Below are 21,520 nucleotides of genomic sequence, written 5' to 3' on the forward strand. Positions count from 1 at the left end.
ATACAAACCAACCTTCCTATTATCTTACAGTAACCTGGTTCCTGTGGCTTCCTTTCATTATCACATTTTTTGATGATAATGGTGGCAGCTCTTAGATACTTTTCATTCTGGTGACTGCCAGAAGAAATACAAAGGATAGCCTAGCAATCCCAGAGGGAGCAAGGCCAGCTTTTGGATACAGAGCCCATACGCAGTCAGACAGTTGTTTGTATTCTCAACTCTTTCTTGTTTATCTTTCAGTTTCATTGTGTCGTCGGCAGCTTAGAATCCTTTGTCACTGCGCATGTAGCAAGCCTCAACACCAAAATATTAAATATTCCCAAAAAGTAAGTAGAACCATAATGCTGATCACATTTCAAAAGAGAAAACCTATCAACTCCCCTTCTTTGTACCTGTATATTACTCTCTAGTATGAAAAGTCTCCCCAGTAATTGATGCTGAGAGTTAAGCCTGAGAATGTTCATAACACCACTGAGAGTGGCTGGAAAGTTTGTTAAAAATATCATGTTACAGCTCCTTGCACCAGACACCCACAGTTGCTTAGCAGAGTTCATAAAATAATTTTCGTTGAAAAAGTAATCCATTATCATTTAGTTGAATCTGAGGCTTCTCTTACAGAGTTTCATCTGTCTATTTCTGAAAACCTTTTCATTGTGTAACTCATCACTAAAGTTTCTTCACCATTTTTGTACTTTTTCATGGTAAGCTCTACCCATAAAACCACGGCTACTCTTTCTTCCTTCTAGGTACCAATTTTTCTTACGTTGGACTCCTTTTCTGACTTTGGCCAACGAAAGTGCTTTTCAGTTCTTGAAAACTTGCCCCTCAGCTCTAAGTTCTCATCAGCTACAACCAAAAACTCCTCATGGTGTTTTACCATGTAGAATGTGGCCAGAAAACAGAGTGTGTGACAGATTATTTTAATCTTCACAAGAAGGAGAGAGTATGGACACACCTCTGGGCTCTGTGGGGAGTGGCATTAAGGACCACACAGCTGTTTCAGTGACAGCAGGGCTATCTTTACACACAGGGAACCAGTAATTTCTGGACAAATGCTACCAGAAAACAGACTTGTCTCCTCCTGAATGCTGTCTCATTATTCTGAAACATGTCAGAAATGCACTATTCAGATGGTCTGTAAAGCAAATAGTATGGACTGCACTGAGGTATGTCTTCTTGTTTCACAACAGATAACAAAGGTGTTCTCACCAGTTTTTGTAAATCATGAGATTTTGCAGCTACATTTTACACCACACCTTGAATTCATCTCACAGTATTTGTGTACATCCTTATCAACTAGCTGGAGTTTGGTGGGTAAGCCTTAGAACCAGAATTGTATCATTTTTGATAACTATCATTTGGAACTGAATTGCTATTTTACATAAATCCTTTTTATTCTACCTCATTCTCAAAGAGAAGTAGCTTAACCTCCTTGCAAATTCTTTCCTAAATTTTTTCAGTGGCCATTGCAGGGGAGGGCTCCACGCACCACCAGTCTCCATACCCTCCCCATAATACGCAGACTGATAAAGGAAAGAAAAACCTGTGTATGGTGTACATCTTACTTGCTCAAAAATGGGTTATGATGCAGACAATAACTAGTGAGATTATTCAGTTTCCATAGTGACTGTCTCAGTGAAATTGTCTATTTCTGGAATTCTGCCAGCCATCACCAGTGTGGTTAGGATAGTTCTGTGTTCTGCCATCAGGGTTGCCCATCAGCTAAGCAGTGAGCAACACAAGAATTCATTTCCCCAGGAAAATTCTTAGGAAAATTAAACCACCTTGCCAACTGCAGAAATATTCCAAAGTGTACCCTGATTTACATTTAATCCCATTTTTATTGGGTAGAATCATTAAGCCTATTAAACTATACTTCAAATTATTATGAATGTGCCATACTAATTCTATGACCATCCATAAAAGTACCTCACAATCACCTGGAAAAAGTTACCCTTACAGTTATGATGGAAAACATTAACCTACACGTTGTTGTAGGAATGCTGACAATACCAGAGTAGCATATTCTAAAGAAAAATTTAGATTTCTGGAGGGCAACCACTGAATCTTGCTCAACAGGATCTAAAGCCACTATGCCACATGTGACCTACATTACAACAATCTACGTGAATGTCCCTAATAATGTTTTCCAAGGCATTACTTTGTCAAATTTAACCCAAAAGGTAAAATTAAAAAAAAAAAAAAAAAAAAAAGATGTATTTACTATGTCTTTGTGACATTTTCATTAGGGAACCCTTTTCTGCTAGCCCCAGCCTTTTCACAACTTGCAAAGCCAGAGGGGAATTGGATTCCGCAATAACTCTCCCAAAGCATAGTAGTCTTTTCCACCACAGAGAAATAGGACATATGCTCACTCTGGGTTTTAATTCCTGCTGATATTCACTGCTACTGAATTTTCTAGCAGAGCACCCTAGAAGGCAGATAATGAAGCTGAGCACAAAACACTGAGTTAATTTTCATTTTTGTTAAAAGCTATACTTTGCTCAATTTCTTTTTTTTTTTTTGTAAAATCAGAAAAACAAATTACAAAATAAAGGAGTTCTAGCTGTTGATATATATAAAACAATAGGGAGATTGACAACATAACTAATGTGGCCTATACTATCATTTTTCAAACAGTGTTATGTTCACCTACAGAGAAATACCCTGAGTTCACAACGACTCCAGAGCTGTTTCTTTCCACCTTTGCATTACCTTCAGCCTAAGCTTTTAGATACATCTTTGTTTTGCTTTATGCTGAGGCAACCCTGCTCTTTCAGCAACAAAGTACTCATCTGAAGTCCTTACAAGGATTTGGAATCATGGGAAGAGATGATGCACAAGAACGTTGTTTCTTCCTTATGTATTACCTCTATAAGCAGACTAATTGTATACCATGAACACTGCTTAGGCTTCAACTGCTTTTAATGCAGAATGAAGAAGCTTTGCTCAAAAGGCAGGAGATTGCCTTGCTACACAGGAGAGTGATGAACAGTAACAATGACAACATTCTGGAACTATGCCAACTTTTTCATTTCATTTCAGTAGGAGGATACCTGTGCAGAAACCTATTTGCTTAGACAAAATCCAGTCTAATGGACTTTCTGATTCAGGATTGCAGTTGTTTTCTCTTGATTGCAATGAAGCTTAGTGAAACGAATAGGGAGTATGTACTTCAAGTAAATACAACTGCTTTTATTTTTAAAATTAGATTTACCTAACCACATGCTCCATTTTGCTTAGAGTGTCTGTTCTGTGACACACTTTCTTAACATTTTGATTCAATCCTAATGAATAAAAGACATCTGCATTGAAATAAAGACAGTTAATAGAACCATATCTCTGTTAGATTTATATACAGAAGCTATAATCTAACATACAGGTAAAATTTGAGAAAAGTTGTAAAAATACCTACCAACTAGATACTAGGTTATATATTTAATGTGCAACTAAGTAAATGTTTGTTAAAAATGATGTGCCACTGGAAAACTCTTCAGTGAAGAACATAAAGGAAAGAAGGGAAAAGGAAGTTGAGGAAACCCCTGAACTTTCATATTGTTTGACTGCAGCAAAAACCTCATCTCTCATTAGCTCACCTTTGGCTAGTGATCTCTGTCCTGTTGCATCTGGCACTGCTAGACAATGTGCATCTGCACTTAAGTAAGAGTTTTGGGATCCATTGTTGGGTTGGGAAAGCTGGACTTCCCGGCTTTCTGCCGCTTCTCCACAGACTACTTCTGGCGGCTCATCGGAATGAATCTGTACACAGAAAGTTAAAGGCTGATCACCCTCTTCTGTGGCAGAGCTGTTAACTAGGTCAAGCCAGGACTGCCTCTCGGAATAAACCACTTTGGATGCCAAGGAAGATGATGACTCTTGTGAGTTGAAACTGCTTTCAGGAGAGGAGAGAGAACAAGATGCTTCACTTGACAGAGTTGAGGTGAAAGATGACTTCTGCTGATCCTGCTTTCCAGAAAAAAAAAGCAGAGGGGGAAGAAAAAAGAAAAATTGTTTACAAGTCATTCTTTTCCTTAGGTTCTACATGTTATAGGTATACAGCTGAAATGCTAAATGACCAAAAATTGATGTAATCTGATTAATTATCCATTCAAACAAGCCTGAGCTATGGCAGCCAATCTCCTACAGGGCAGTAGCTTCAGCCACTAAGCCCCAAGAAGGTCAGAGGCAAAAGAGATACAAACCTGACAATGTCTAGAAATGAAAGACCAGGGAAAAATCATGTGTTGAATGCAGCCTTCCATGCTAGTCTCACACTTGCCTTTACTCTTTAATTTGTGTTCACTTTACTGGTCTAACCAAGAGTGCAGAAGTGAAACCCCAAATTAGCCATTGAACATGAAGTTTTCTTGAAGCATTCAACAATTTCACCAATGCAACAAGCATAGATTATTGGTACCAAGCACTGAAGTACACTGAAGTACAGTTAAAATGTATTTTACCTGGTCCATTCAAGGGATAATCATTCACCAAGGCAAGAAGGCTGATAGGTAATATGATGGCAAATTAATGATGGAAAGAAAAAACAGATAGTTATGGGACAAAGGGTAGGAAATGGGGAATTGTACAAGATTTGTGTTTGCTTGTTCACCTGCTAAGATTCACCCTTCAGCACATGATCTGGAAAAGGATCCAAACTTCACAAGAAACACATCAGAAATCATTAAGACATCCTAAGGCCCTCAATACTCAATAGGCCCCTACTTCTTACCCTGCCTTAACAGAAACACATACAGCCAGAGAGGTCTCAGAGACACCTAACAGTCATCATTGTTAGTTAGGAGTTGAAATTCCATTTAAAGGAAGGTTGAGACAAAGAACAAAGTTTTGAGAAGTATTTAGCTTCCCAGTCAAGTGATTAGGCACCCAGGTCTTTGTCTACACTAGAAGTTTACATTGATTGATTTGTACTATTATCTGGTCACCAAAAACAACTCACACAGGAAGAACTATCACTAGGCTACTTCTTCCCCACCAAACACCACTGTAGAGACCAGCTAAGAGAGTCAAATATACAAGTAATACATATGAAACCCACAAATATACACACAAATACCCAGAACAGAATCAACTGACAGTGATAAATAAAGTAATGGAAGAGGAGGAAAGACAAAGCCTTATAGTGAAGCTCTTAGCAGAAACTATCAGAAGTTGTGATGAGATCATCATGATATGAAAGCCAGATTTCTTGCTACTGCAGAAATTTACTCCTTCTGCAAGTCATCTGCTACTGGCCAATGCTAGTATCAGAATACCAGACTTGATAGACCACAATTCTGGCAAGTTTATGTTCTCAATATATATGTAGAATAGATCTGTGCAAGGAGTAAAACAGACGATAACTAGACAAAGTATTGGAAATCACTGAGAAGGTGTTGCTAGGGAAACCTGGACAAGTTGCAAACACAATAAAGGGAGCACTCAGGAATAGTTATTTATGACCTGGTAAACCAAAATTAAGATTTATTCAAATAAACCAAACCAAGAGTGACAATTTTTTTGATCATGATATATAAAGTTCTGCAATTCAGTGTTGTATACCGTAATGTATACTTCCTTTTTACATTAAAAACAACAGAGTAGATTTGCCTTCCTGTGTTTCTAATACAGCTGTATCATATAACTACTACTCAATTCAGAAGATGAGGAAGACCAGTATCAGGTTGCAGGTACCATTTGTTTATAACAGTTTCTTCACTTTTGTAAATTTTCAAGGCCATTCATAGTATAATAGAATTGTCAAGGTTGAAGGAGACCTTTAAGATCTTCCAGTCCAACTACCAACCCAGCACTACCACTGCAATCCCTAAACCACATAACCCAGCGCCAGATCCAGGTGCCTCTTGCACTTCCAGGGATTGTGACTCCGCATCTCCCTGGGCAACCTATTCCAATGCCTGACCGCTCTAACAGTGGAAAAAAATTTTCTAGCATTTAATCTGAATTCTCCCCTGTCTCACTTTAAGGCCATTTCATCTAGTCCTCTCACTGCAGGTGCTGTAGAAGAAACAGGGCCCCATGTCAGTATAACCTCCTTTCACGTAGTTGTAGAGAGCGATGAGGTTCCCCCTGAACCTCCTTCAGGCTAAACAACCCCAGCCTTCAGCTGTTCCACAGAAGTCTTAAGTTCTCTAATTCTTTCACAATTCCTCCAAGACTTTCCCAAACATGGCAGGACTCAGACATTTATGTTCCTCTTATGAGAAGTACAACATTGTGTTTCTGGTGCATTTTTGTTTTTGAAATGGAAACCTTAACATATGCATCCTAAAGCAAAGGACAGACAGAAGCCATCACAAACTATACAGGTGAGTGCTAAAAACACCCACAGGGAACACAGGTGACGTTAAGTATTTCATCTAAGAACACCTATCACAAAGACAAATTTTTTGAAGTATTTGTAAAGTCAAGTAGATCAACTGAACGGTAAAGGCTCTTGCTTATATGGTGTGAATGGTCTAATTTCAACTGTTCAAAGCCAGGAAAGGAAGATGTTAGATATCACCTCTATTTTCCTGGCATTTTTCCATGCAAAAAAAGGCTATTGGAATTAAAACTGTGCTACACTGAATGGAATATATTTTTGTTTTCATTTTCATTGTGTGTTAAATAAAAAATGTGGGTGAGAATAAATGACTGCCAGAAGGTGTTTCTTTTTCTCTACATATGTGTTGTGTTTTGTTTTTGTCTTTGGCATGACAAATGTTTACTTAACTTATTGGAGTGGTTCCTTTGGAATTTTTGCAATCATCCATATAAAAATAAATATCCATTTGGGGATATTTTAAAAAGCAGATCATAAGCATTCCACTGGAGATCAGTGAGTCTCTAGACGTTTTTTAGAGAAAAATTATGACTTAAACAACTCAACTGCTTTTTGGGGATTGCTGCAATCTATTGTCTCAACATATCTGCTGAATTTTGAACTGTAAATCCATTCACACATGGACAAATTAATGCAGGTGGTCAGTTTAACTTTTGTCCTACAGATGTTAAAATTTACTTGTTCCTCACTTGCTTTTTTCTTCCACAGTATACAAAAGTATGGATGAACATGGAAAGCTCATGATCACTACTTTTTTCAAGTTTCAAAATGGTTTGAGTCAGCAGAGAATAGAACAGCCAGTATAAACTGTATGCTAGAAGTACAGCAAAATGTTTGCTGCTCTAAAATGTAACAGAGCCTCCTCCTGAGTGTCTATTAGTTTCCAGATTAATAATTTTCAGTTTGGAGTTGATTTCAAGAAGTTTGGAGGCCTTTCTGTGTAAGACAACATTTGTTTGATTTTCCAAAATGTCCAGGCCTCCTAATTCCTATTTTGCAAAATGGCTTTGCACTCAGGAGGAAGAGGTGCAATTAAAAAAATAATAATAAAAATAAATTAACTTTAGTCAATGCCTCTGGCATTCTTGATGCTGGGTTGAGTTTCACTTCCAGTTGCAATTTGAGAAGATTAAACCAGGCCAACCAAAAGCTGTACAGAGTACAACTGTACTGTACCCACAGAGTATCAACCCAAATCCACCACATTACCATGTTTGGGACCTCACAGCTTGGTTCAAGAACTCTGCAACAAATAAACATGCAACAAGCAATATTTAACCAGCCTTCGCTGAGGTAATCATGGGCTCCACTTCTGGAATTGACTTCCTCATAGAAGCTGTGCCTTCCCAATCCTCCCAATGGTTTCCTTGCTCCAGCACTTGTCCAGAAGCGAAAGGGACATTAAATCGGGCATTTAAAAGAAGACTCTGACTTGCAGTCAAACACAACTGCATTGGTACCCAGCTGTTCCTACTCACTCTGTAAGCAAGCTGAGCACACAGCAGACCCACAGCAACTGGAGCTTGTTCCAGTGGCCAGTTCTGGGGTGAAAAGATGACAACTTTGCTCAGGAGACACTAACCTTTGTCCACAGGGAAAGGGATTTTAAGCTGGGGATAAGAAGGGACATCAGCTGGGAAAGGTAAAGGCTTGAGAGAAGATAATTTTTAAGGGAACGCTTGAGAAAACAGGACCCCTCAGCATTTGCACAATTGCCTGCACAATTTGCGTGTACCCTGCTAAAATGTGGAGGTCAGCGCTCAAGAGGAGCATATGGGAAGAAGACAACCAGAGGTCACCCCTTCAGCAACAGACCAACAAGGAGCAGGAAGCCAGAAAAATGGAAAACTAAAAAACAACACCTGTTTAAAACTCATCATCTGGAAAAATGCGAGCATTCACTCAGAGGGGAGCAGACGGAAAAAACATCTACAGTCTCTTAAAAGCAAAACACTGAGGTATAAAATTCAAAATGCTTTATTATTGACCCTTGGCCCAGAATAACTGTTGGAGACATAATGCCAGAGTTCTTGTTTTCTCTGATATTTATAGCCACTCAGCCACATTTTACTTCTAGTTAATACAGGCCATAAAGAATCACATTCTACACAGTAGTGAACACCGTGCACCCCACAAGTGCTAGACAGGTTGTTTTACAGTGATAAACATTACACAACTGTTTCAAGAGAGGAAGTGAAGACTGACTTATCTGACTGAAACAGAGGGGGGTAAGTGGGTGACAGTGTGACATACATTCCCAGCTTTATGTGAGCTAATTAAAGATTGTCAGACAGGCAACCCTGTGTATGACATCTCCTTTTATTAATGCCTATCATCACACAAGTTTCTCTAGCTCATCTGTCTATTTCAGATTTGCTAATGCTTCATTGCCTCTGTGCCATATAGGAACCTGTACCATACCAGTGAGGCAGCAGACACTTCCCTTCCTTGAGATGCAAGGAGACTATTTAGTATATTACTGCACACCTCTCGATGTTAACTTTCAGCTAGTGAAGGAAAAGGTTTGAACTCAGGATTCCTTATTTGGGCTGCATTACCACCCCAAACCAGATTTCTAGACAAAGAATTAAGTAAATCTCCTGTTTTAAAGCACATATAAGAGAGCTGAGATCACTGGGAAAAGTGGTGATATAGAAACAAGATGAATAGGACAATATGTGGCTAATAATTAGGTGAGTCAATTTGATTAGACACGAGGCTGCATAGTGCTTTTTCTAATTTATGAAATTAGGTGAGACAGGAAGGAATATTCTGGGCAAATATGCTACACTTAGAAAGAAAAAATGCATAGATTTTGGAAGGATGCCTATTTTCTTTTTTCATAGTCTATTTTTCAAAGGTAGAGGAAAAGAACAGATTTTATCGCTGTAAGAAGAGGCCTCTTTCCCTTCATTTCTCTTCACTGCCACAGAAGCAACTTCAAATTCAGCAGTCTTAGAAAGAGCTCACTCAAATAAATAAATACAAAGCTGTTGGATGATGCTACCAGGGGCACAAAAAGAAAGAAATTTCAGGGTGGATTTAAAAGAAAAAAAGAGAATATTATGAAAAAGTAGCTTATAGCATTGTGTTGAAAATCTGGTAAAGAAAATATAAAGTGTGTGTATGAGGTAGACACCTTCCTTTCTCCAGCAAGACAAATATGCCTGCATTGGAAGGAGCTGATCTCTTACAGTGTGAAGCTCCCTGCAGTGCAGGATGTGACAGCTGTGTGCTCTGCCACAGGACAGGGGCAGTCAGTGCATCCACATTTCACAGGCACACAGGATGAACATTTCCAGACACTGTTGTAGGTTATTCTTAAAAGTGCACCACCTCAAGAGAATTTTGTTTCAACTGGCTTGCAACAAGAAACAGGCTAATTACTGGAACACTTACCAAGGGAGGAGGTGAGGGTTGGACTGTGTAGGGGGGAGGTGGCGTGTCCGTTATTTCTGGATCATCGTGTTCGCTTTCGCTGTAACATTCTGAGGCAGACATGGAAAATGAGCAAAAGAATTAGATCAAAACATTTATTCCTCACAATGCTGTGGTAACCAAAGATCACCAAGCAGGATATTCTGGACTGAGGACCACACTTTAACAAGTCAGTGTCTCCTAACCCACCTGTGGTAACGCTACATTACTTAATGGTAATACATTTTTAAAAATTTTTTTTAATTAAAAAAAAGTGTTAATTTGCTATGACAGGAAACACTACTCTAGACAGCTTGACAAGTAGGTTTGGGGTGGGGTTTTTTTCCTCTCTTTGCAGTGTTTAAAGTAAGAGTTTCATTTATAGTAGAAGTTAGGGAGAGCTGTTGCAAGTAGCAGAGGCAGTTCCTTAATCTTTGTAACCGGTAAGTTTTCCTGGAGCTAGCAACAGGTATTAGGGTTTTGGATGCAATTTTGTTGTAAACAGACTGCTCCCATCATGCATTGGAAACCACAGAGCAGCCTTGTCTTTTGTCATCACGCAGTAACCCACATAGGCATGACATACGGCATGGTAGTACATGTGCAGAGGTAAAAACAAAATACTGCAGGGCTATACAACCCATTTATCTTTTTTATCTTCCTTTTTTTGTTTTGTTTTTTGTTTTTCAACAAAAACCAAACTGAAACTCAGTATACCTCTTGATATGTAGCAGAGGCAGTCATGCTGTTATTTCTTTCACCTATCTGTGTAGCAGGTGAAAACATTTTCTCCATTTTTTTTTTTAAAGTGGATTAAATGAAGTGATAATCATTGATAAGACACAGAAAAATGGAGGCAGTATGTTGGTGGTTCCTATTCCTAGGACCTGCCTGTAAACTTTGGGCAAGATCATAGAATCATAGAATAGTTTGAGTTGGGAGGGACTTTTAAAGATCCTATAGTCCAACTGCCTTGCAATGAGCAGGGATATCTTCAACTAGATCAAGTTGCTTAGAGCCCCATCCAGCCTGACCTTAAATGTTTCCAAGAATTGGGCATCTACCATCTCTTTGGGGAACCCGTCTCAGCTTTTTGCCACTGTAAAAAATTACTTCTTTATATCTAGGCTAAATTGACCCCTTTTTAGTTTAAAACCATTACCCCTGTCCTGTTGCAAAAGGCCCCACCAAAAAGTTTGTCCCCATCTTTCTTACAGGCTGCCTTTAAGTACTGAAAGGCCGCAAAGATGGGTTTCCTTTGCTAAATCTCCCAGCACGTGTGCAACCTTTACAGGAGCAAGTGCTGACACCACATGCGCAGTGACTGCACCCATCCCCACCTGACTGAGCTGGGGACACCAGAGTTTGCCAAGACAAAGCCAGAGCTTAATGAGGACAACATGAGTGAGCGCCGAGGGTCACCAGAACAGAGGCTGCCCTTGCAGTCTCCCCAGGATCCAGCACTCCGCACTGCCGCTCCCTCCCTTTGCCGGCAGCAGCTTCTGCTGTCCAGGAGCAGCTAACAGCAACCATCCAGCTCTTTGCCCCAGGGGGCAGGGGTTGCTTATGTTCTGGGAGTACTTTGTCAGAGCTGTGCTTCAGGGGTTCACACTACTAGAAGGAAGTGTGTTAGCACGGTCTCTGAGCAATCACCTGTGATGAGCGCATCTTGTAGTTAAATTAATATCCACGCACTTTATTTTTATGCATGTCATTTAGGGGTTTTCATAAGCACAAAGTGTGGGGAATAAAGTTGTAAGAGAGAAGAATTTTATACATGAGAGAGAACTTTCTAACACTGATAGCAAAGAGACTGATTACCTTTTCTCCCTATACTGTTTGCAGAACTATAGGGATTTTGAACAGCATAGCTGCTATTCTGTTTACTGGAAATATGTACTGGCACATTTAAGCACAAAGAACTGAGACTGGCTGCAGTAAGGGCTATATCAAATTCTAAGACTCTATTAATGCCTTTTTTAGTAACTCCTAGTAAAAAGCTTATTGTTTCTACGGCTCCCCTTTTAGGCACATAGAAGACCCCAAAAAGAATCAACAGCTGTTTCTGATACTCTAAATAAGCAAATGAGGTTGGGGTGGTGGTGTTAAAATGCATAAAAAGTACATGAATACACAAGAAATGTCATAACAAGCAACAAGACTTCTGAAGAATTATGAGGTGTGATACAGACGGGAAAATTGGATCAGCAGGAACAGAAGTGACTGTGGGTACTGACAGCGTTTTTCTGAAGCACAGCAATGCCTCTGCAAGGGCACATCCACCCAGGCACATCAGTGGGTGCTGCACCCACACTCAAGACAGCTGCTTGATCACCTATGACAAAAAATGCATGAAAAGACAAGGAGTTGTTTGACACCAGAACCAGAAGGCCTTTTTCTGAAGGGAAGATGGGCCACTAGCTTTAAAAGCTGAAGAAATCTTGGCTATGTTATGTTATTGAAGGGTAATCAGACAACTAGCTGCAGAGGTTATTGAGTGGGTTATTTTGTATAATTTGGTCATATTTTTTTAATTAAGATTAGTGGACTGACTAATTTTATATTGTTTTATTATTCTCAATTCAGCCAATACAACAAATACTACAATTTTTGAAGCTTAAAAAAAATTGGGTTTATGTATAAAATTTTGGCCACCCTCATTTTCCATCAAACCCTTCCTTTGTGAAAACATGGACAACATATTTGCACACTTCCTCACTGAGTACAATTACCTTGCAGTTCCTGCTACACAGCCTAATACTGAATATAGCCCTTTATCCTAAACTGATTTGATACAAAACTGGGCTCAAAGAGGACACAGGCATTTAAGAGGAATTAGACAGTGTGGGAATTAACAAGTTTCCTGACAAGAAATAACTGTGAACTGAAAAAAAATAAGTTGATGAGACATGCTGAATCAGTGGTATCTGTGTTTACCAGCCCCAAAGCTCCTTTAATGGTACAGTATAAATGGAGCCAGAGTATAAACAAAGCCATATCAAACTAATCAATAAGGGAATTACATGTCCCAAGCATGGGCATAAACCACAATCTTGAATTCTGGGAAAAAGCAGAAGGGACGTAAAGAGGAACATTTCAGTGCTTAGACAAAACAGGTTGCATTACCTAAGTGTTCATACTACTGCAAAAAACAGCTTTTTCTTCATAATGACAGGTCCTTCACAACCTGAACAGTTCTAAAAAGGGCATTGAGTACCAATACTCTAAAAATGGAGGGTCAAAAGCCCAAATGATGGCACATATTCCTCATGTTAGAGTCCATCCCTGGTTTGGTAACATAATACTACCCCAAACACTTCTCTTTCTAAAACCGCTCCCAGCACATGTGTCCCCATAAGCAGCTTTTCCAACTGCCCTGACAGGTGACTTGCTTTGTCCTCTGCCCAGATTTGTGATTTGAACACAGGTATACTCCCATCAAAGAGTTCTGTTAGGCCAATGTGCAAATTAAGACAGTAAATAAATTTCTTGGGAACTTTTAAAGTTACTCATTTCCTGATGAACTCCTGGGCCTGGCTCTGAAGGAAATTGTAGGCTTCAGAATAGTGCTACCATCCCCTTGTTCCCCTACACTGATCTTGTTGAAACGTCCAGGAATGGACGAGACATTAGGGACGAGTCTACAGTGCACATGTTGTTCCCAAGCCTGCAAGCTCCTATGCTGTTGCACAGCTCCTGCAATATAAGTCACCAGCTCAAAACCCTGAGCAGCACAGCTGTTTCTCTTCACACTTGGTAGGCTTAGCAAGACAGCAAACTGCCAGAAAGTAGTTATACGCTTCTCACAAGATCACAGTGTCTCCCTCAGTCACACTGTTTCTCACCATTTTTTCTTTTTCTGTGATTACTTTGTGCCAGGTCACTGTGGTTTCTCTGAGCTCAGACAGCAGACAGACTCAAGATGACAGTTTAAAAGAAAGAAAATAGCTGACAAAAATTTGGTCAAACAAAAACTGTGAAGAACACAATGTAGTTACACACTGAAACCAGTTAGGAGCATACCTTCCTCATTCTTCCCGTTTGGTGCCTGAGGGTCTACAGCCATCCCCAGCTTACTTAGCCACCTGTGTTTGAAACAGAGGGAATATAGTCAGGGGTACTTGCATGCTCCTCAGACAGACAGAGTTTTGCTCCTTTCAGTTGTGTTCTACATCACCACATCTATTTTCATTAGTCTGAAGACTAAATGTCAAATTTTCTATTTCTTAGATCCTCTTCTAGAAAGACACCAGTTACCTGAATACTAATATTCCCTGTGGTGAGCAGGATTAATTGCCTTGGGCATCTCCTTTACCTGATCCTGGAAAAAAAAGCACTACTGATGACCAAGGAGTTGCATTTGTGGTAGCTAAAGGAAAAGTATTTGTGCTATATCACCACGTCAGTGATTTAGTCCAGCAATTGAGGTGTCACCTTTCACCTCAGATGAAGCAAAGGCATGGGAGCCGTAGAAGATGATGTCAGATGGCCTGGCCAAAACTATTGCAGCACCATCTAAGAATCTGAGTCATTTAAAACCAGACTTTTTGACCATAATATTCTGTTCTTCAACTTCCTATGTCCTTTCAGGTTTAGTAAGTCTTACTTCCTGTGTTGCTTTAAGCTACTAGTAATGGGTTTTTTTAATTTCTCTTTTTAGGTGGCTGCATTTTTCTAGAGCTAGAAACATCCCCTAGATATACTTTTTGTGTATCGTGTTTGTCTGTATATCATTCAGATCTATCCACATTTTAACGGCTGAAAAAGCTCAAGACTTTCAGATTAAAACTCAAGCCTGAATAGGGAATGTATGAGGGACAGGAATTAAAATTCAATACTAGATGGGGGGGGAAACCCAAACCCATTTTGTTTTATCTTGGTTCTAATAAAGCTATAGAAAATTTGCTAGCAAGATCAAAGTAACTACAGTTTTAGACTGCAGTATGAACAATAGAGCCACCTAACAATTCAGAAAAAGTCATTTCTGTAAGAGTGGTTTATTGACTCTTTTCTGACAGTTAATTATAACAGAATGATTTTTTAAATGAAAACCCACCTTAACAAAAGAAAAGATTTGCTAAAAAAATTCTAGGACTTCATTAATGACAACAGAAGAGAAGTCACTAATAACTATGAACAACTGGCCAGCTAAATGCATGCAGCTAGTCAGCATGCCTTTACTTTTCATGTGTGCATGAAAATAGCAAGTATATGCTAAATTAATGAAGCAAATGATTGTATTAATAAATCCACTGTTGATTTAATAGATATACATGTAGGTATATGCACATATAGATACACGCATGAAGAGTTGCAAAAGGTCGTGATCCATCAAACACTGACGTGTGCCAGTAACTCAACACACACAAATGCTCCAGTGAGTTCAGTGGAGCCACTCACATATGTATTTGCAGGACTGGAGCCAAGAGAACAGACGTCTTTTAGTCTGTTTTGACATATGCGTGAGTATGTGTGTACTTTATCTATTAAATGCATGTATTTTATACTTTGCAAAGGAAAACATCATCAGCTGCAACAGTGAGAAATTAGTGCAGCATAGTGCAAGCTGCTTTAACACTAGGTGAAATAGTTCTAAGCCAAAATGAAATTTACACAAAAAGTGGAGTTTGAAGAAAATCATTCTGGGGGTATAAGAGCGGGGACATCTGTGTAGGTTTCAATCACTGACTCCCATGAGACTAAACATGTCTCACATGAGAATTTCCAGCTGGGCTACGAACTGGCTGTTAACACTCACTAACGTCCTCCATTAGCTCTAATTTTCCTTCTCCAAACATCCTTCCATCTCTTAGCTCTCAACCAGGGTTACTCTCTCTATAGAAAGACTCCTGTCCAGCAGTCCCTCATTCTCAGTCATCCTCACCCTATCTGCCTCAAGAACTGTCACTCCATTCAGGAGCTCTGGTAGGAAATGCAGGAATACGGAAATGGATGGTTATCTCTCCACCAGAATGCTCCATGCTTCTCCACGTTTCAAAGGGCAATGCATTCTTTCCTTCTATATTAACCTGCATACATCTATAGAGTACAGATTTATATCTATGCACATACACTACTGTAGTATTGTACATTTCTGAATCTATAGGCCTTTCAGGAGGTCACACTCATTCTCTCAAACTCTCTCCTTTTCTATTGTAGTAAATATGCATGAGGTCTCCTGTTTATAGAGGGAAAGAATAGTCAATGACCTATGAAGAATCTCACAAAGATCACCAGCAGAGCCATGATTAAAATCCTGAGCTGACTACCATAGGATCTCCCTTCCTATTTAAATTGTACCACTTTGTGTCCAGTATTTGGCCATTTAATACAATAGCATTGTGAATAGACTGCAATCTGAAGTAAAAAAGACAAAGAAGATATGAGATATATCTGAATCAGTCAAAATTGGACCAGTATAAAATAATATCTTTCTGATAGCTCTGTGACTTCCAAAATGGCAGCATTCATATCCGTTTTTACTTCTTGCATTAATAGAATAAGTATCTGGTTGTTCTTCTGCTGGGCATTTGTGGAAAGCAAATTTCTGATCTGTCACGAGGATTGTTCAACTGCAACAGTTTCGCACTACTCTGAAAGCAGACACTGTTATATTCTAGTCCTGGTTCACTTCTGGGACAAAACTATATTAAGCCCTCACTTCTCCCAAGGTGATGAACTTACTATCAAATCTTAGCACCTCTCTATCAAAAGGAATTTTACCAGCAAATGTTGGGAAGATTAGTGTCAAAATTGGGTTAATTATATGATTCTGATTTCAAGTATCATTAGGGAACAAATTTCTTCAGTTTCCTTCCATTCAGCGATCAGAAAACAAATCAGACTCAGTAATTCCCCAAATAGCTTTGTCAATAACCACTTGACAGTGAAAGAATGAACTTTCAAAGGGTGTTCTCATGCATAAGACAGGATGAAACATGACCAGTCACTCCTACTTACGTGTTCATTTCCAGAACATTTTCTGCCGCAAAATAAAATGTCTTGATCTGTGGGTGGCTGATCTTAATAGCACTTTAGGAAAAGAAAAATATAAGAGATAAAAAGAAAACTAGTTTATATAAGAAAGAAAAAATAATAGCTGAATGAATTATTTAAAATATATATTCACTCCACTGTATTAGTCCAGATTAACTTGTCCATCCATATAGCTCTTCCCTTAAAACTCTAATCTATTTTTAGCTCACTTCCTTGGCCACACATTATTCAGAGAGTATAAACCACAGGAACTAAAAAGGAAGGAATAAAGAATAAAAAAAAAAAGACTTCCATTGTTTCATTACATAATTCTGTTGCATTCCCAAACCTCAAATACTGTGTGCAGTTTTGCTTCCTCCAGCTCTAAAATTAAAGCAAGCCTGAAAAAGTTCAGAGGAAGTACCAGCAGTGACCCAAGGCATGGAACAGCTTCCATGAGTGATTAATCAGGCTAAGACCCCACAGCATGGAAAACTGATGGCTGCGGGAAGGGACATGTGACACAGTAAAGTCACAAGTGGCACACAGTTGGCAAACAGTGACCGACTCTTCAATGACTTTTCCAAGACAAGTTTTAGGGGGGATTAAAGAGGCAAATAGATGGCAGGTGTGAAACAAACAAAATGGAGTTAGTCCCCTGGCTACCTCCAATAGTTAATCTGTCGGTGTAAGCCCCAAACTATGCTTTAGTTGAATATCCACCACTAAGAGTTTTCAGTGCCTTTTTTTACCTAAAACATAGTGTCCAAGCCTGAGACTGTGTATCTTCACTCTTCTGTACCTCATTAGGTGACTGTCCCATGGAAGCACACACACATAGTTGGCTGGGCCCTAGCTGACCCAGCAGTACTGGTTTTCCTAACTTATCCAAACAAGTGATGAGAACATTTCCCTCCCAGCCAACAACCACCGAAGTGAAAGACATTTTCTCATGGTTCTGTACTATGTGACTCAACCTCTCCTCTGAGAAAACAAAATGGAGTGCCCCATATTCAAAATAGCTGCCCACTTTCCTTGGAGGAGTCCAGCCCACAGTTAACCTCAAGAACACCTACAGCAATTGCAGCATGAGACCCGAACAGAAGAATGAAGGCTTTCTCTTGAGGGAGACACAATAAAAATCATGCTGAGCTTTATAACTTCGAACAACAGCAACACCCCTCCAAACCTTTGAAGTGTGCTCAGAAGCAGCTGGAAGTCAGTGCTGCATAGGGAGTTTGGAAACAATATTTTCAAATATGCACCCTGCTAAACAAAGGTTTTAATCCCTGCACAACCAAAGGCTTCAAGTACAGCCCAAGCTCTGTTGCACCACAGAAGCCTAAAGAACAGTCTCACTTGGAGGGAAGTGGCACTACTTGCACCACTGCTGACCTCCTCAACTAAGAGGAGCTATCTGAGACAGACTACAAGCTTACTCATAATCACTGTACGAAAAGAAGGAAGAAAAAAAAAAGCATTTGGCACACTGATCTATTTTTTTTTATTTGTAGTTCTAGCAAAGCACATCTGGCAGAGATTTTTCAAAAATATTTTTGCAATATGGTTTCCTTTCAGTAGCTCAATTAATATCTCATTATTTATACAACACAAAAGAACTCCCCACAGCTTTGTTGTCAAAGACTACTGAGATTCATTCCTTGCAATGTTGTAAAAATCATGCAAAACTGGGAACAAGAGATAAACTTACTGCTTTTTTTTGCATTCAATTGCTCGATCCACACTGAAGTCTGGAAGTCTGATAAATCCTTCTGCTTTTTCAGCCTTCAAAAAAAAAATTAAATATCACCACATCGACCAATTAGCAAGCTGGCAAACTCCAATGCTGAATAATATTTAGCATGCAAGTTCTTGTTTTTGACAGCTTTTTATACTGTAAAAATACATGCTCATCACCATGGGGACAGATCAACACCAAAGAAATATTCCTCTGTGATCTATATTTGTGCAAACCCTGGATGCTAGAAAGCCACCACTCTTGTTGGTGCAAGTGTTGGTTGGCAGAGTGTGAGCATAGGTTTTGTTGATTAATAAGGATGAATAAGGGTTATATCATCCTTTCAGGTCTTGGTGTTACATACAATCATAAAGAAGCATTTGTTCCACGATGAAGCATGTATGTGTGTTACACAGATGTGTAACAGCACCACATATAATGATCCATATATAGCTGAAAAATACAATTCAAAAGTGACACAAAATGATTCTAAGCAGAAATGGAGGAGGGTGTCCCCTGCATAATTGTAGCATGGACCATTTTGCAGGATCACCTACATATGTCTGTACATGAGCAAGGCAGAGGCAATACAGGTTACTCCCACCCCACAAGGTGAAACAGTGCAAGGGGATGATCCCACACAGCTGAGCTCTGTTGTTAAACACTGTAAACCAGCCTCAGGTGGTTTTGGCCACCCAGTTACCACTCTCCCCAGAAATTTTCTGGCATGGTACAAGAGGTAACAAAAGCCAGGCAGACATTTACAGTACACTGTTTATATCCAGTCAGTCCTTTCTGGATGCAAGAAGGTTTACTGAGCAGTGACATCTCTGTTCTAGGTGACCAGGACCCTCTGTTAGAGAGTTGCTCCAGCAAAACTGAGGTGACCAGTAAGCCTCAAATTCCTGTTCTTGCTGCCTGAAACTGAAACATCTGAAGTGGAAACATCTTCCTTTATGTCATCTATCTACATACACCTGGTCATCTGCAATGAGACTAGGACTCTTCCTAAGATGAGCAATATATAATATAGACAAAAGTCTCTAGCATGTAATGTCTGGAAAAAATGTTCATTCCTAAATCCCATTTTTGCTGCACCCAGCCACTATCCCTAGGCACATTAAGATTCTGAAAATGAACACTGAGCTAAAGCAGGTAAAATATACACAACAATTACAAAGGCAGAGGATAAATGAAGATGACTGACAGTATCTCAGGTCTCATTATGCATAAATATGATGTGACTATAAAAAGATGTTCATCAAGACAAGTCTTTGAGCTTTAATTTTTGGAAGTATGAACCTCCAAGAATGGAAATACAGATACAGAATGGATATTTCAGTGGGTGGCTTCCCCGCAGCTCTGCATATCTGTTCTTTGGTATACAATAAACCATCGCATAACCATCATTCCTGTCATTTACATGTATTAAACATTCAGAAGGGAGGTTTATATTTTTTGCATCATTGCGAGTTGCTGCTCCATGACACGCACACATATACACATAGAAAAAAAAGCAGCAGTGGAAGGGCTTTTCGTTATTTTCTTTAGGTGTAGGAGAAACAATGATGTTTTTCCACATCTGGGCTGAAAATATCTTGATTTTGCAATGTTTGTATAAAAAAGTACTTATTTGCTATTGTGGGCTTTTAACTCTCTCTGATTGTATTTGTATCTGTAAAAATCAGTTCGAGGCTGGCTTGAGGAGCTCTTGTTTACATTCCACAGGTTGGTATTTCATGAGACTAAACTCACTGAGATAAAATAACAAAAAAATAATTGACAAGATTTTGTAAAAGTCTTTCTTTTTTTTTTTCCATAATGTGTATGTCAATCACTTAGACCTTAAGCAAGTATTACCATTCCAGATCCATAGTATACTAAGTATATAGGGATCAGCCAATGAGTAGGAGTGAGTAAAGAAGGAGCTCTATTCATGGGCTGCATTGTACTAAAGATAGAGAATGCATTACCTGCATTTCTGTACCAGAAAGAGTGGTCACTTACTGGATTGGGTCAGCAAGAAAACTGAAAATCCTGTTTCATTCCCAAGACTACTCTAAGAACACCAGAGACCAATCTCAAAAAAGCAGTCCCTGAGGTATCAAAGTCACTATTGCACGCATTGTTGGATGAAAGATTTATACAATGCCAGTTGTTTCTCTGCAGTATGAATCAATAAACCCAGTTTAAGAGCAAGACCCTGTGTGAAGGAATACACTCTCATGCACAGCAGTAAATCAGTGGCCTGAGCTGGATAAGCCATCAGATGGGTGAGTGGGTGACTTGGGTCTGGGGCAGGTTGGCCTTTCTTATATGTTATAAATGAAGAGGATAATGGTGTGAACTTTTTAATGCACTACTTGTACACACCTGAAACGCGCCATCTATGTAACAGAAAAGAGGAATTTGATGGGTATGTAGTTCCATAATTGTCAGGAAAAAAAAAAGGAAGGAAAAAAAGGAAGTCAAAACACTAAAACCTTATGAGTGTTATTATAGTCAGCAAATAGAATTCCAAATAAACCGTAGGAACAGAACATGTGGAAGTCATCTTTTTGGTCATTCTTGGGGGAAAAAATAATTTTAAAACATTAAAAGTGTATAGAAATCATAAATGCTTTCTTTCTTCAAAATGTTATCTTTAACATGACTTTAGCACGCTGTTGTTTGACTCACACATTTCACTCAAGCATCCTTGAGATTTTGATGCAAAGCTGTAAAATAGCCCTAAAAAACTCAGGTAAAAAGAACCTCGAACTGTTTTCTGCTTGATCAAGTTGTTTAAAAGAATAAGCTTTTATCTCTTGTGGTTTTTATGAAGGCTAGCCTAACACAAAAATCTGTACTTTTGCTACACTAAGTTGTAGAAAAATAATTTCAGTAATAACAACGGTCTCTGCAAATGCTTGGGGCAAAAAAAAAGTGACCATTTTTTCACAGAAAAAGCTTTGCACTCCAAAAAGAATTTATTTATGAAACATAATGCATGAATCCAATGAAAGAGGCTAATGTCTTTTTCAGCTTGCCTCAATATGTTATCTAAA

The 21,520-nt window shown here is 39.1% G+C and overlaps 1 protein-coding gene across 5 annotated transcripts in view; it reads right to left on the reverse strand.

Annotated features, from left to right (window-relative positions):
• IPCEF1 (interaction protein for cytohesin exchange factors 1) overlaps positions 1-21,520 on the reverse strand; it is a 38,426-nt gene that overhangs the window by 11,740 nt on the left and 5,166 nt on the right. For 3 of the 5 annotated variants that reach the window (XM_018078082.2, XM_018078083.2, XM_018078080.2), the window contains exons 3-7: positions 18,447-18,520; positions 16,721-16,792; positions 13,784-13,845; positions 9,743-9,831; positions 3,597-3,966 (exon numbers count right to left, since the gene is read on the reverse strand). In XM_018078082.2, coding sequence (XP_017933571.1) covers positions 3,597-3,966; positions 9,743-9,831; positions 13,784-13,845; positions 16,721-16,792; positions 18,447-18,520 — 667 coding nt within the window. The remainder of the gene's footprint in view (positions 1-3,596; positions 3,967-9,742; positions 9,832-13,783; positions 13,846-16,720; positions 16,793-18,446; positions 18,521-21,520) is intronic. The other 2 variants (XM_018078084.2, XM_018078081.2) reach the window with 1 other exon arrangement.

The sequence above is a fragment of the Manacus vitellinus genome, unplaced genomic scaffold, assembly GCF_001715985.3.
Source record: "Manacus vitellinus isolate BGI_N305 unplaced genomic scaffold, ASM171598v3 scaffold_4_pilon, whole genome shotgun sequence".
Classification (NCBI taxonomy): Eukaryota; Metazoa; Chordata; class Aves; order Passeriformes; family Pipridae; genus Manacus; species Manacus vitellinus.